At 49.3% G+C, this 14,343-nt stretch overlaps 1 protein-coding gene across 2 annotated transcripts in view; it reads left to right on the forward strand.

Moving 5' to 3' along the window:
* The window catches only part of LOC144152961 (neurotrypsin-like), a 61,973-nt gene extending 48,207 nt beyond the window's left edge, over positions 1-13,766 (forward strand). The window contains exons 24-26 of one of the 2 annotated variants that reach the window (XM_077684564.1): positions 7,304-7,483; positions 9,038-9,214; positions 13,570-13,765. In XM_077684564.1, coding sequence (XP_077540690.1) covers positions 7,304-7,483; positions 9,038-9,214; positions 13,570-13,697 — 485 coding nt within the window. In that variant the 3' untranslated portion in view covers positions 13,698-13,765. Of the gene's footprint in view, positions 1-7,303; positions 7,484-9,037; positions 9,215-13,569 lie in introns of both variants that reach the window. The other variant, XM_077684572.1, reaches the window with a different exon arrangement.
* The last annotated feature ends 577 nt before the right edge of the window (positions 13,767-14,343 follow it).

Consider the following 14,343-nt stretch of genomic DNA (forward strand, 5'->3'; position numbering starts at 1 on the left):
GTTGTTGGCCCGCTCTCCGGCCGCCTGCTTAATTATTTATGCCGCTTCTGCGCACGAACAACGCTTACAAGGGTCGCCCGGAGTCTCCATTGGCAAACGGCAATGAGACACACATTTCTGTGCCAATGACTGCATTGGACGGCTGCCCTGTTGTAATAAGTATACATAAACACGGTCATCTGGATAAGGCACCCAAGAATATCAAACGCAACCTTCATTGTAACTCATACCGCAACTTACCGCCCGATGTTCACTGTCGCTCTACGGTCGTGTTATCTCGTCGATAACGCCGTGGACTCCAAATAAAATGCTACGATTTGTATGGCTGCAATTTTGGGCATACGAGGGTTCCCGGCGCTTTTTTTTTTTTTTTTTTTCCCCTTTAAGCGGCTGACCGGCAAAACAACCGGCTCGTCAAACCTTTTCTTTTGGCGAGTCATCACCACAGAGATATAGGGTCCGGACGAATTCAAATATCGCGAAATCAAGGCTTGTGAAAAGACCGCACTGTCGAGCAGATTGTTACGTCGCGGGCAGTCGCGGGTGATGTTATCGCGTTTTTGTTATTTTCTGGTGATCGTGTGAGTGCCGGTCCGTGTTCTAGACACACTCTGTTTTAGACGTGGGTTGGAGAACGGCGAGAAAGCTGAGGCAACTTTTATAATCGCTAGTGATCAGAACCAGTTGCTCCTTTCGCCTTTTGTAAAACCTGTTAAAACACACCCGAATTGGTGTTCACAAATTTACAAAACGGAGTCACATTTTCGGCAAGCTCTGCGCAAAAGGTAGTGTTTGTATAGCAGCCATATGTCTATATGTGCGCTCTACATTTTGTTTTCCCGCCATGCAAACCAATCCTTAACGTATCTTTGCCGTGCCGTACGACCACTCAATTCCTTCGGGTTCGGGTTACCCAGAAGGTGCTGTCGAACAAGTTAATCAAGCAGTGCGAAGGAGGAGCAATGAACGCGAAGCGGCGCCAACGCAGGCCCAAAGCACTCCGTGCCCAGAACTACCGTCGCCGAAGCAGACGACAAAAGCCGACGGAGTGCGTTCCGCCAACGCCGGCGCACGGGGAACGCCGGCCGCTTAGCCGGCGGACCATTCGCTGCGCCATCTACATTGTGCTCCGCGAGTGATGGACATTAAGAGCCCGCAGGAGAGAGCGAAGTCGGCGCTCCTGTTTATCTTGCTCCGTACTTCCAACCGCCAATGAATCTGTACTGCGTCTTCGAATTCTAGTTTTTTTCCCCGGTATGAGCGTTATCTCCTCCTACTTCCCACACGCACACCGTCCAATTGTTAACCATTCTGATTCTCGGGTGGTCAACCTGTTGTCAGCCCTCCGCATCGCGTGTGCGACCGGCCAACGCCTCCTTTTTAAGGCAAAGCTTCCGTGGTCTCACTGGAGGCGGTGTCGTTATCTTAAGCGCAGTGCAGGAATGCCAACTTTACACAATGGGAGGGCACATGATGATGATGATGACACAAGAAACGCTTCTCGTGGTCGGAATCGCACCTGGGTCCCTCGCGTTATGAAGCCGACGTCTATGCGATTTCGCCGTTCCGACACGGTCGAAGCAGTTTGGGTTTTAAGGGGGACTAACCTGATCACTTTTCTATGGGACTTACTAATTCATGACGCACGGGCTTAAAAAGCATCGTGCATCACTATGAAAGGTTTTACAAATTCATAGGAATGTTTGCAACGGCCTAGTTTGCTTCTTTTGGAAATATCACTTCTTCACCGGGATGAAAAATAAACAAAAAACGCATTTTGGTTTATCCAGTTTTCACTAGAGGACGCTAGATGTCTAGCAAGCAAGGGTTTTGTATTTTATTCTGTCACAGAAGTTACAAGTATATCTAAAATCAGCAAACTAGGCCGTTGCGAACATTGATATGTATTTGTAAAGCTTTTCGTATTGGTGCACGACGGTTTTTAAGTCCGTTGGTCATGAAATAGTAAGTCTCATAAGAATTTAACAACAGGCGAGTCTTTTGACGCTTGGACTTTGACACTCAGGCGGTTTGCACTTTGATCGTAGACGTTTTGACTCGATTGCAGCGGCTTTGAATTTGGCACTTCGCCATTTGATTTTTGCACGCAAGGGAGCTTCGCGTGTCAACCATCGTCATGGTTAGACGGAGGAGATTTGAATTTTTCTCTTAATTTGAGCTCGAGCTTCTTCGCTAATCAATGATGCCCATTCCTTGTCCCTAAAGGGTACACCTGTCGCCCCTTCCGCTTTTGTGCTGACCTCAGCCTTAGTAAGTCCCCCAAGTTTCTGCCAAGTTTCTCCCAAGTTGTCACCAGAAGTACGCATTGGTTGTATTCTTTTGGTGACAGAGGCAACCCACAGGGGATTACTTGAAAGTGCTTCTGGACCACAGATCACCACACTCTGATCTAAAGAATCAACCTGATCTAAAAAATCAAAGCGCCAATTTCGTAAGAGAGGTATGTATAAAAACGCGAAGCTGCTTCGACCATGTCGAAATGAGTCATTTGGATAGACGCCGGCTTCGAAACGCGAGGGTCCTTGGTTCGAACTCGACCTCGGGAAGCGATATTTTTTCTTTAGGCTCTTGATGTGTCTTCTCTTATCGTCATCATCATTTTGGAAAAACCATTGTGTAACGTTGGCTTTCCTACAGTGCGTTCTGGCCCGACATCGAACGCCATCAGTGGGGCATAGAAAGCTCAGCTTTAAAGTTGGCAACCTAATCTGAATGTCTGCCTAACTGCTTGGCGGTGTAACATTCTTTAGATCTCTTGAATTTCTGTCCTTAAACCTGAAACCAAAGTCCTAGCTTTTTGTGTGCAGGCCTTGGACCATTTTTCTGCAGTTCCCCCACTCACCTTTGCACTCCCCGAACAAGACATGGTAATCCGCAAATCTCGAGCGGCTAAAATGTCCCCTATTTGCTTATGCCCGCAACTCGTCCCTAACAAGTTTTCAAGTCTCTACAAGCTGTACGTAATGGTGTAAAGAACAGGAATACGACGCCCTTTTTGATGGAGAACTTCTGACTAGGGATGGGCGAATATTCGGTATTGTCGAATATTCGACCGAATAGCTCTCTATTCGTTATTCGCTTCGATCCGAATGCAGGTATTCGATATTTTCGAATTATTCGATGCTCCCGAATAGGCAGCTAAAAGCCAAGCTTTTCGGTCAAGCTTTCCAAGAGTTACCCCAGGCTTGGCTTAAAGGGACACTGAAGTGAATTTGTCAAGCTCCCGTTTTTGCTTGCACTGTGTAGACTGGCTCAAATTAACACACTTTTCATCGTTTATCCGGTTGACAAATCGGTAATTATTTTACAAAGCGCGAAAGAAGAAAAACTACTATGCGCGGTTTGCGGCGGCCGCACCAACTAAAGGCTGTGACGTCAGGAGGGGGGGGGGGGGGCACCGTGATTGGACGATGCCCAAGGTTAGCAATCAAAAGTTTCGGTTTCGGTTTCGGTTCTGTAAAACAACATGCTTGACATCTGATGGCGTTGTTGGATGGGCATTCTCGATTTCTCAATTATCGCCGTACCGCGCTTCTGCCATGTTGTCGGTTGTCTAAGATAAACCTCCCAGGGCGGCTTGGAATCGTAAAAATCACTAGACGAGGCCTACGCAGTGGATGAACGCCCTCCGCGTCACCGCAGACTCTCAAATGACATGCGCTTTTCCCGCATATTCGGAGCTTGCCTCACTCATGTCTGTTCGTAAAAAGCTAGTTCGCACCAGGCCAAGGGTGTGCTGATTCAGGCCTGGGCCCACTGCCCGCAAGCAGTCGGTGCTTGTGGCAACAGCACGCCAACGAGAGCTCGCAAGCGCGTCATTGTCAGTATGCGCGCGTTCTGCGATCTCGCTCGTGGAGCAGTGAACGTTACGGCCCAAAAATGGTGAACTCAGTTCAGAAAACATCGGCCGCATACGAAAAAATCAACTTACAAAAAAAAATACATATACCCTCGGGGATTCGAACTTGCGACTTTCAAAACAAATTCCAGCGCCTCAGACCGCTAGGCCACGAGCCGGCGCTGGCCGGTTTTGGATATATAAGGTTTATAATGTATGACCAGTTTACACTTTTATTTATTTTAAGCATTTCAAGTACTTTATGTGACTATTTGTTGTATATCACTCCTGCAGTAAGTGTCCCCCAAACTTCCACAATATCTCACGTCTAGCAATGGCATTTCTTTGACGGAAAAGCGTTCGCAGATGTGCGGTCGTGCTGCTGACCGCTGTGCTTGTTTACCCAGCGCAAAAAGTGCTTCCTGCTCCCTAGTTTTGCGCTGTACGGTAAAAGTTTCAGGTGATTTTATTTTCTTAGTACCTATATTGACTTCGCTGACTCTTCTCCCGCCTTCAATTGGCCTTAGATTTTCCTACTAGCGTAAAGTCAGCGAAGCGTCACATGTGCACTTGTGCAGCGCTTGTGTGGAGCGACCCGGACTCTGAGTTTGACACAGTGTACAAACTAATGAAGTAAGGAAAGGCACATTCTTTCATTCACAAAGGTGTTGTGGCTTAGTTTCAATTGAGCGAGCGAATAGCGACGACCCGTCGGCGGCCGGCGGACGAAACGCTGGGCCGACTGACTCGATCGGTAGGTCGGCGAACCGTGCAGTAGCGCAGCCATTTTCCAGCTCATCTCCTGCTGACGTCACACGAAAACGCCACAGAAAATGGGCGAGCGTAAAGAGAGGAGGACAGCGTTTTCGAATTGATTTTTCTACTAAATAAATTCGCGTAAACGCGGCCAGAGTGGTCGAAACAATGCCTACGGACTCCGAACTACAATTTGCGCTAGTAATCCCGCAATGTTTACAAATCACTTCAGTGTCCCTTTAAGACCCACCAACGCGGACATTTTTATTATCAGTGCCGGCACTGCCGAGTTGCTGCCTTGCCTAGAGGTTCGACGAAGCTCTCGGCCGCCAGCACACTTTAGGTTAAAAAAAACGCGGCACTGAAACGACACCGCTCCGAACATAGCGGCACCAAGCCAGCAGACTTGTACAGGCCGCCATTTTGAATAGGCATGCCGCCATTTTGAATAGGCATGCCGCCATTTTGAATAGGCTCGCTCAGTGCGGCAGTACGCCGCACTAAGCGAGCCTATTCAAAATGGCGGCCAGCCACTTGCGCTTTGCTTGGCTACGGCCGAGGATACTAGTGGCTACAATACTTCTTTTTTTAGCGGAGCTTCTAGGCGGCGCTTAACTCTGCGAGTTTCTAGGTGGCGCTTAAACTTGTGAATGAGCAGCCGGCGGAAACTGCTGCACCTAGAGCATGTGGCGCAACAGGCATTTCTTCATGAAAACTTGTGAATACAGCAAAGGAAAGCTGTGTGTAAGATTTTGCAATAAATGTTCAACTGGTAATAGTTTTACACAATGCTGTGCCTACGTGAGTTCTAATTATTAGAAAAAATTGTGTACATTAGTCAGGTCACAAGTTGCTCGTTTGTCTTTGTGATTTGCAATGTGTACTATTCGAATTATTCGATTCGAAATTATTCGACCAAATCACTATTTGCTTCGAATTCGCTTCGATCCTCAAAATCTATATTCGCCCATCCCTACTTCTGACTCTTTTAATGATGGGTCATTGTGCTTGCACATTCCTAGCACACCTCCTCCAAATATCCTCAATTTCCTGGTCTCGCAGAGCTTCCATGACTGCGGCGGTTTCTGCCGAATCAAAACATTTTTAGAATATATAGATGGTATTCACTGAAAAGTTTACCTATCAATTTCTTCGCTTGGAAACACTGGAAACGGCCACGGACGTGGCGCGGCTTGTGCCACTGCTCCCGCACGCCGCAGAAAAAGAAAAGCACCGGCGCGAGTCGCATGCTCCATTTCAACCCGATTCTCAACGGTGGTGTCGCACTCACGTTGTAGTCGAGGCATTACTTCGCGTTCGGTAGGGCAGAGTTTGGAACGTGCACCACACATCATGTGCTTAGCACGGACAATAGTACCGCCATCCCGCGGAGCCCGATGTAGGCAGCGACGGCGCACTCACAAGGTTGTCTGCATGCGTGCCTCGCCAGTGAATACAACCTATAAACGTCACGTAGGCGACGTAGGGGTGTTTGCAATGTTGTGAAGATTTCTAGGTTACCTGGTCAATGGCATGAATGTCGTCCATTGTCCAGAGAGATTTTCTATATCCCAGTGATTTCCCTACACCCCCCCTAGGGGGTGTGTAGACCCCCCCTAGTTTTTCTGGACACCCCCCCTTGAATCCCCAAATTTCACTCTTGTCAGTCCTTGTATGGACCTTTTCCTCCCGCACATAAACACACATATAATTTACTTTCTTCATTGATTCGATGCCGTTCTTTGTTTACAACCGTAATCTTTGCAGAAGCTCTTTCAGCATGTACAATTAAAATGGGCAATTTGGCGAGGCGAAGCGCTACGGAAGCTAATCCTGGCGTTTTAATAAATCGGGAGCGTACAATCGGTGCCTGATTTATAAGTGCTGCATAATTCGTGTACTACCTAAACATTGTTTCAAGAACTCAAATATTTCGTCACTGGCCCTGGTAACAAGTTCGAAAATGTCCTTATACGTTGAAAAATGGCGAGAAATTAAAAAAAAACTGAATACGGACCTTTCATGGTAAAAAATGAATTTCTCTAAATTTGTTTTTTTTTCTTAGATTGAATAGAAAGCACCGCCTCTCAGGTGTATATATTTATATAGAAAGTGAAAAACGTACATCACGGGGATGAGCGTTTGGTTAAGAGACGTCTATTATTTAACTACTGGGATAAAAACAAACAGCTTTTCTAGTTTATGAACCCCCCCCCCCCCAGAGCCACTGAGACACCCCCCCTTGATTCGATACCTGGGGAAACCCCTGATCTAGCCTGTTCTATATAAGCTGTATATAAGCAAGATGCCACATAAATTTCCACCAACATAGAAAGCAGGCCGGATTTAGGAAATGTTACCCCGCAAGTCATCGGTCTATATTATCTGTTTCGCAAGAAGTTCGCCTGCAACCCACACAACGGCGCACGAGATATATTAACCCCCCCCCCCCCCCCCCACACACACACACACACACACACACACAAACTTCAAAGCCGCATCTCCAACATGTTCTTATGAAAAGCGGATTTTCAGAAACGATCATGCCCTGAAAACGCTCTCTTGATTAGCCAAACGTATTCTCTCAAAAGCAAATTTTGTATAAAAAATATCTGACCTCAGTGCAAAGGTTACTTTTTTTTTAACACTGGTTATTTTCTCTGAACTCACTGAAACGCGACGGTGCAGACACATTCTTCAACGACATCTGCCTGTTGAAGATACGGTCTGCAGGGCAGCACAAAATACACTTCAACGAGTACGTCAAGCCCGTCTGCCTTCCAACCCAACAAGACACCTATGTTGGCGGCAGCTACTGCATTATTGCCGGATGGGGAAAGACCTTCGCATATGAAGGCCGCCAACCACGTAAGTTTTACAGGCAATTTTGCTCGCTGTTGGTAGTTTTTACGCTCCATTATTTTTATGCAATCCAGGGATACAAATTTTCGAACCATAACGTTGGAAAAAAGAGCAGTATTTATCGGTCCGATCAGGCGCGTCGGCGTATTTTGTACAAGTTGGGATCGATAGAAATTCCGCGAAATGCGTGCAATAAGATTAATTAAAAACAACTAAATTGTGCCTGTAATTTCCTTATAAATTGACCATTTTTGCGGGGGAACAGTCGACAAGTGAGCACTGCAGTGCCACAGTGTCTATATGAAAGCAGCTCTGAAGCTGTAAAACTAGGTGAGAAAGCATTATGTGCCCCCGAAGGGGCGAGAAACTGGTGTGAGCAGTGCGTGGCCCAAAAATTCCACGGGTCGCCAACTAAAAGCGGGAGTGGGGTAGGGGGGGGAGAGAGAGAGAGAGAGAGAGAGAGAGAGAGAGAGAGAGAGAGAGAGAGAGAGAGAGAGAGAGAGAGAGAGAGAGAGAGAGAGAGAGAGAGAGAGAGAGAGAGAGAGAGAGAGAGAGAGAGAGAGAGAGAGAAAAGAAAACACGGCGGAGACAGCGGATCTAACCCAGGGGCGCGGGGTGACAGGTCAGTGCTTTCACCACTACTCTACGCCACAGTGCTTGGGGCACTCAAGTCTGCTTACGCGTTTTCAGTGCGAAAGCATTATGGCTTCCCCTCGCGACAGCCTGCTCCGACAGTGCATGTGTGTCATTTTAGTTCCACGAAGCTACCATGATACAAATACGCAGCTTGTCAGTATGAAGTTACGGATGAGCTTCGGATTAGTAACCAATGAAGATGAAAGCAAGAGACGCGCGCGATTGAAACAAAGTATTCACCGGCCCGACGTTTCGCTTAATGTCACGCCTGGAAAACAAACGTCGTCAACCAGAACCTGCAGCTTGACTTCAAATGGTTTTACTTTGCTTGGGTTGTCGTTACGTTTAACGTTATCCACACAGTTCTTATACACTGACTCCGGAGACTTGGCCAGTGACTGTGACAGCTGCCGTAGATGCCCACAGCTGATCCACTCATTCCCGTTAGCATAAAGCTTTCACATCGTCGCATCGAAAGAACGTAATTAAATGCCCTGAAGATTAAGCTATCTGTAGCCGCAGCTACATGGCTGCAACAGAAGTGCATTGCAGCGAGCTAGTGCAGCGGCAAGGGAACACGTCCAAGCCTGCTGGCGCAGCCAAGAAAATTCGACATCTGCACAGATAAATTGGAAGACGAGTTACCGTGATCATGGCCTGCGGCAGCTGTAACATTCCTGGCAGGTCGACAAGTTAAATGTCACAGCTAAACCAGCCAACTAGAAAATATTTTCGCAGGAAAGCGTGATCTCTGAGCAGCGGCGGCATTCGTGTATCAATTCGGCTGCGGCTGGATAAGTTGAAGGCGCGAAATTCTTACCCCCTTACTCATTAACTCGGCATTCAAAGGAAACTCGCTAAACCCAAATGTCCCTACGCTAGCTGCTTGCGACAGCTGCACTAACCTCCCCGCCGCCCTTCCAGGTTCCGCGGTGCTGCAGACGGCAGCCGTGCCTCTGTACCAGCCCGGCCAATGCGAGCAGCCCGGGGTCTACGGCAACAGGATCCAGCAAGGCATGTTCTGCGCGGGCCACGTGCACGGCGGCATGGACGCCTGCCACGGAGACAGCGGAGGGCCGCTCATTTGCCGATCCGTCTCTGGTCGGTGATCTCCCCTATACCACGGGAAAACTTTCCCGCTTCTACGCAATACGATTCTCTACTTTTGGAACCATCCACCGGAGCTTGTAAAAAAAAAAAAAAAATGTCACTGCATACCTCCTTTTGCAGCTCATTGGTGTTAACACTGACTCCTGTTCGGTTTCGGGCGTTAGTCAGGGCCACAAATGTTAACGTGCGCTTGTAAGCGCAGTTTTAGTTCCAGCGTGGATGGGAGTCAACTACTGGCACCCACACGCATATCTAGCAATAATCACTAGGCACAGACGCAAAAACTGCATTTCACGTTTTTAACAACCGTACCACTGCTACACTTATAGGAAAAGCTCAGTCTGCCCGTTTGTAAACGAGAAAAAGACATTGTCGGCTAATTACACTTCGTGACATTGGGTGATTTGATTAAAAAAAAAAGAAGGGGGGGGGGGGGCAAAGAAAGACTACAAACTATAAACTCCCCCGATATCTGAACCAAATGCCAAGTAAGTGTTAACTGAAAGAAAACAAAAAATTAAGCCCATCTTCCCGCGAGGGAACCCTGGTGTGAAGCCCGTTCTACATGGAGCGAATTTCGCCTGCGAAACCGCTGGAACGAACATTCGCACTTGCGAAGTTCGCAATGCCTGGAATTGTCGTCTACATGGGGCCTGCGAACGCTGCGATTTTCGCATTTCAGATGCGCCTTGTTTGCAGACTGAATTAAGTTTGCCACCAGCAAAGGTTGTTGTGATTTTAACAAGGGTGGTTTTATTTTACTTTCCTGGCAAGTTGTTTCTGCCTGGTTTGCGGTAAATATAAGTTTATTTGCGGTTTTATATAAGAATCGCCAATTCTTTATCAATATACGCACACACAGCAGAAAAGACAAACGTTTTGGTGTGCTCGGGCTTTTGTCGCGCTCATACAAGCAACGCCATCTGGTTTCCAAGCGTGCAAGTGGTGCCGAGCTGTGCTCCTATTGGCCGCAGGTCCGGCCCCTCTAGGCCGCACACGCCGCACGAGCGGCGTTTGCTCGACCGCTTCAAATGTTTGGCACTTTGCCGCAACAACGAAAAAAGGTGGTTTTGCCGCACGAGCGGCGCCGCATCAGCGAATTCGCAGGCGAAATCGCTCCATGTAGTACGGGCTTGATGCGACGCATCGGGGGGTTCAATTGGTGTTTCCGTTGGGTTGATTCTCTAAATCGGGTGAAACATGTTGTGACGCGAAGTCGAACGAGAGCGAGCGCTGACTGAACCGCCGCAGCGCGCTACCCGCTTTATATTCACAGCGCCTGATGGAGAGGAGACAGCGGAGGAGAGTCGCGCATGCGCGCACTTGCGCGACGGGAGCGGAGCGAAGCGAGCGAAGCGCGCGCACGCAGCTGTTGTTTATGATAATGAGACGGAGTGAGAGTGTTGCGCACAGCTGTCGGAGAGAAAAGCGGAGGAGAGTCGCGCATGCGCAGGTGGCGTGCGGACGCCGCCGACGCCGACGCAGGAGGGACATGCCTCAGAGCAAGAGATGCGTCGCATCTAAAAAGATTAGAGCCCTTCCACTATGTGGTGAAGGATGATCTGCGAAGCTGGGCGCAGTCCACGGAGTGCACGAAAGAAAGCCCGTTTGTAATTTGCAATTAAGCATACTTCCTAGCCAATTAGCTGAATAAAACTTGGAAGAACCCAAGCTTTATTTCAGCCGACAAACATGAAGGTGCCTGTTTCCTTCCCGCATCGTAGGCATCTATCCGCTTGACCACTGAGGACACCGGACAGATCTCATTGGACCGTTTGACGTCCACGTCTAAATCCCGCCAGCTCAGCGAACCTGCGCCTGCGCGCCCACCCTCTTTCCATCCCAACATGTGCACGCATAAACCGGAAACTGGTTATGTACGCGTGCTTAAGCCCCAACCACATGGAGCGATTTTGCGAGCGACTTGGGGCGCGACGCGACTAGCGACGAACTACTTTTCGCCGCGCACCCAGTCGCTCATCGAATCGCTCGGTTCTGGGTCGCCAGAAACAGTCGCTCGCCTCCCGGAAGTGGCCTCAGCGACTAGCCAATAGGAGAGCCCCTACGTAAGCACGCAACCTCCGGTTTTGAAAGAGAACGGGGGGAAGATCCACGCAGACGACGTTTGCGGTGCAGCGGCAAAGAAAGCTTTGCGTGGCAAAGCTTGAGTACACGATGAAGCAGAAACAAAAAGGCTCCCGCTCACACTGGGTGAGACCCGTGTGGGAAAAACGACGTCAAGAAAGCGAATTTTTCACGGCGTTCATGTTGGAGCCGAGAAACGAGGCGCAGAAGGAAAAGCGTGCGCTATCGCTAACCCAAACCAGTTTTAGAGATGCAATGAAGTGCAAAAAGCAAGGTAGAAAGGCGTAATACTTTTTAGTCATGCTTTTTATGACAAATGAACAAAAAAAATGTTTGCAAACATCCAGCGTACCAAGCGCGTTACTATGCGCAGTGCGGAAACATTGAAATCGCCATCCTCAGTCGCATGCTCAGTCGCTCGAGCCGTCGCTGTCATGTGGTTGCCTCGGCGAGCGACTTCGGTTCGGCGACTGCGGATCCTAGTCGCGTCGCTCGTCGCGTCGCTGGAAAAATCGCTCCATGTGGTTAGCGCTTTAGAAGTGAAAAGCCCCAACCACATGGAGCGATTTTGCGAGCGACTTGGGGCGCGGCGCGACTAGCGACGAACTACTTTTCGCCGCGCACCAAGTCGCTCATCGAATCGCTCGGTTCTGGGCCGCCAGAAACAGTCGCTCGCCTCCCGGAAGTGGCCCCAGGGACTAGCCAATAGGAGAGCCCCTACGTAAGCACGCAACCTCCGGTTTTGAAAGAGAACGGGGGGAAGATTTTGCAAATCCACGCAGACGACGTTTGCGGTGCAGCGGCAAATATAGCTTTGCGTGGCAAAGCTTGTGTACACGCTGAAGCAGAAGCAAGAAGGCTCCCGCTCACACTGGGTGAGACCCGTGTGGGAAAAACGACGTTAAGAAAGCGAAATCTTCACGGCATTCATGTTGGAGCCGAGAAACGAGGCGCAGAAGGAAAAGCGCGCACTATCGCTAACCCAAACCAGTTTTAGAGATGCAACGAAGTGCAAAAAGCAAGGTAGAAAGTCGTAATACTTTTTAGTCATGCTTTTTATGACAAATGAACAAAAAAAATGTTTGCAAACATCCAGCGTACCAAGCGCGTTATTATGCGCAGTGCGGAAACATTGAAATCGCCATCCTCAGTCGCATGCTCAGTCGCTCGAGCCGTCGCTGTCATGTGGTTGCCTCGGCGACTGCGGATCCTAGTCGCGTCGCTCGTCGCGTCGCTGGAAAAATCGCTCCATGTGGTTACCGCTAAAGACACCGTCGAAAATGTCGCTCTGAAAGCCGTTCAGGCTGAACAAGCAATATTGGCTTACCCGACGGCAACGGTGGCGGCAGCGGCTTTCCGTCGTTTTTTCGCCCATTCGCGCTTCTTCTAGGCGAACGACATGCGTCCGTACCATTATCGACTTATAACCTGGAAGGCCTCGAGCTTTTTTTTTTTTCGAACAAAGATGTGGCTGTCTGTTTTCCTACCCCACCGTGGGATGCAACACGCCAACCCAGACCCCAATTGCTCGATTACGGAGGACAGCTGATAGGGCGTATGAGTTTTCCACGTTTAAACCTCCCACCAGCACAACGGGCAAGTTATCGGTAGCGACATGAAGGCCAGCTGTGCCTGTATGCCCTCCTTCCACCCCCCACCCGTGCACGCATAAACTGGCAACCGGTAACGGGCGCATACTTAGACGCGAAATACACCGGCAAAAATGTATCTCGTAAAGCATTTTCAACTGAAGAATAATTATGTGCTCACGCCGGCGTTCCAACCAGGCAGATGTTCTTCAACCGGGAGGACTTCATAGCTACTCGGGGAGGTAGAATTTGAGGCGGCAACTGCGGTGGCTGCCGGGCGTTCTTACGCCCATTCGCGCTCCGGTTGATTCCCCGCAATCATCTGACAACGGCGCATTCGCCATTGTCAGCCGATTGCGCAACTTGCCAGAAAAACGTGGGTGATGACGTGGGGAATAACAGCTGGGAAAGAGGCGTCGGCGGTGGCGAGCAGTCCCGGAGCGGCACAGAGTACATCGGCTTCACCGGAATGAAAACTGGGGCTCCTCCTGCTGATATAGTTTCCAATTGTTACTTAGACTATTCAAGTTCCCTGCATCTCCCGAACTTCCCTTTGGACCAAAGTTACAGCAAACCAGAGAAAATTCCACGCACGAAACATCACTGTAGCTCGAACAAGAGCCCTTCACTAGTTGCAGAGACATCCACCGTAATTTAATTTCCTTTTCGCAGGCCAGTATGCAGTCTTCGGAATCATCAGCTGGGGAGAAGAGTGCGGCCTGCCCAACCGTCCCGGCGTGTACGTCAGAGTACAGAACTACCTGGACTGGATAGCCAGGGCAGCAGACGAGCTCCGATAGGGGCTAATTGGCACTCCTTCTACCAAGTGAATTCAATGAAATAAACTGTTTTTTTTAAACTCAAACTCAGTTCCTACGCTGCTCTTGACATCAGTTTTGAAACTATTACTGTTTGGAAGCTGTTCCGCAGTCACTAGAGCACTTGCTATAGAGTTTTCGGACTACGCTCCCCGTTGTACGTGCGTGCCGTGTTGACCGGGGCCCGTCTGGGCACTTGCGCAATCATTGCAGTAGGTGCATTAGTTCCGTGGGCCGGCCCTCGCCATGTCCGCGCATTCGTTACGGTGGGGGGTGTCCGCCTCGCCCTCCCTGCGCGCGCAGGCGGGTCCCGGTTAACACGGTAACTGCGGAACAGACGGATCATACAGTGCTAAAACTACCGAAAAGCTACAAGCAATCAAATGTCAAGTTATTCGCTGTTTGCGATGATGAAAAGTGTCGACAAATCTACGAGAATGGATTAACAGCAGTTTTAATGCAGCGACTTTTACCTTTCGCACGACTGGAATGAGAACGATAGGACATAGTGGCCCCCTATTTGCACCACCGAGAGGTTTCGTACGGGGTCCCTTCTCAGAAAACATCGCGAACCTTCAGCTGCTGACCAGCAAAATTCCAACTAAATAGTTGCGTGCGTGAAGCAGCC

The sequence above is a fragment of the Haemaphysalis longicornis genome, unplaced genomic scaffold (genome assembly GCF_048455015.1).
Source record: "Haemaphysalis longicornis isolate Haplotype H1 unplaced genomic scaffold, Haemaphysalis longicornis Haplotype H1 scaffold_1, whole genome shotgun sequence".
NCBI classification, from domain to species: domain Eukaryota; kingdom Metazoa; phylum Arthropoda; class Arachnida; order Ixodida; family Ixodidae; genus Haemaphysalis; species Haemaphysalis longicornis.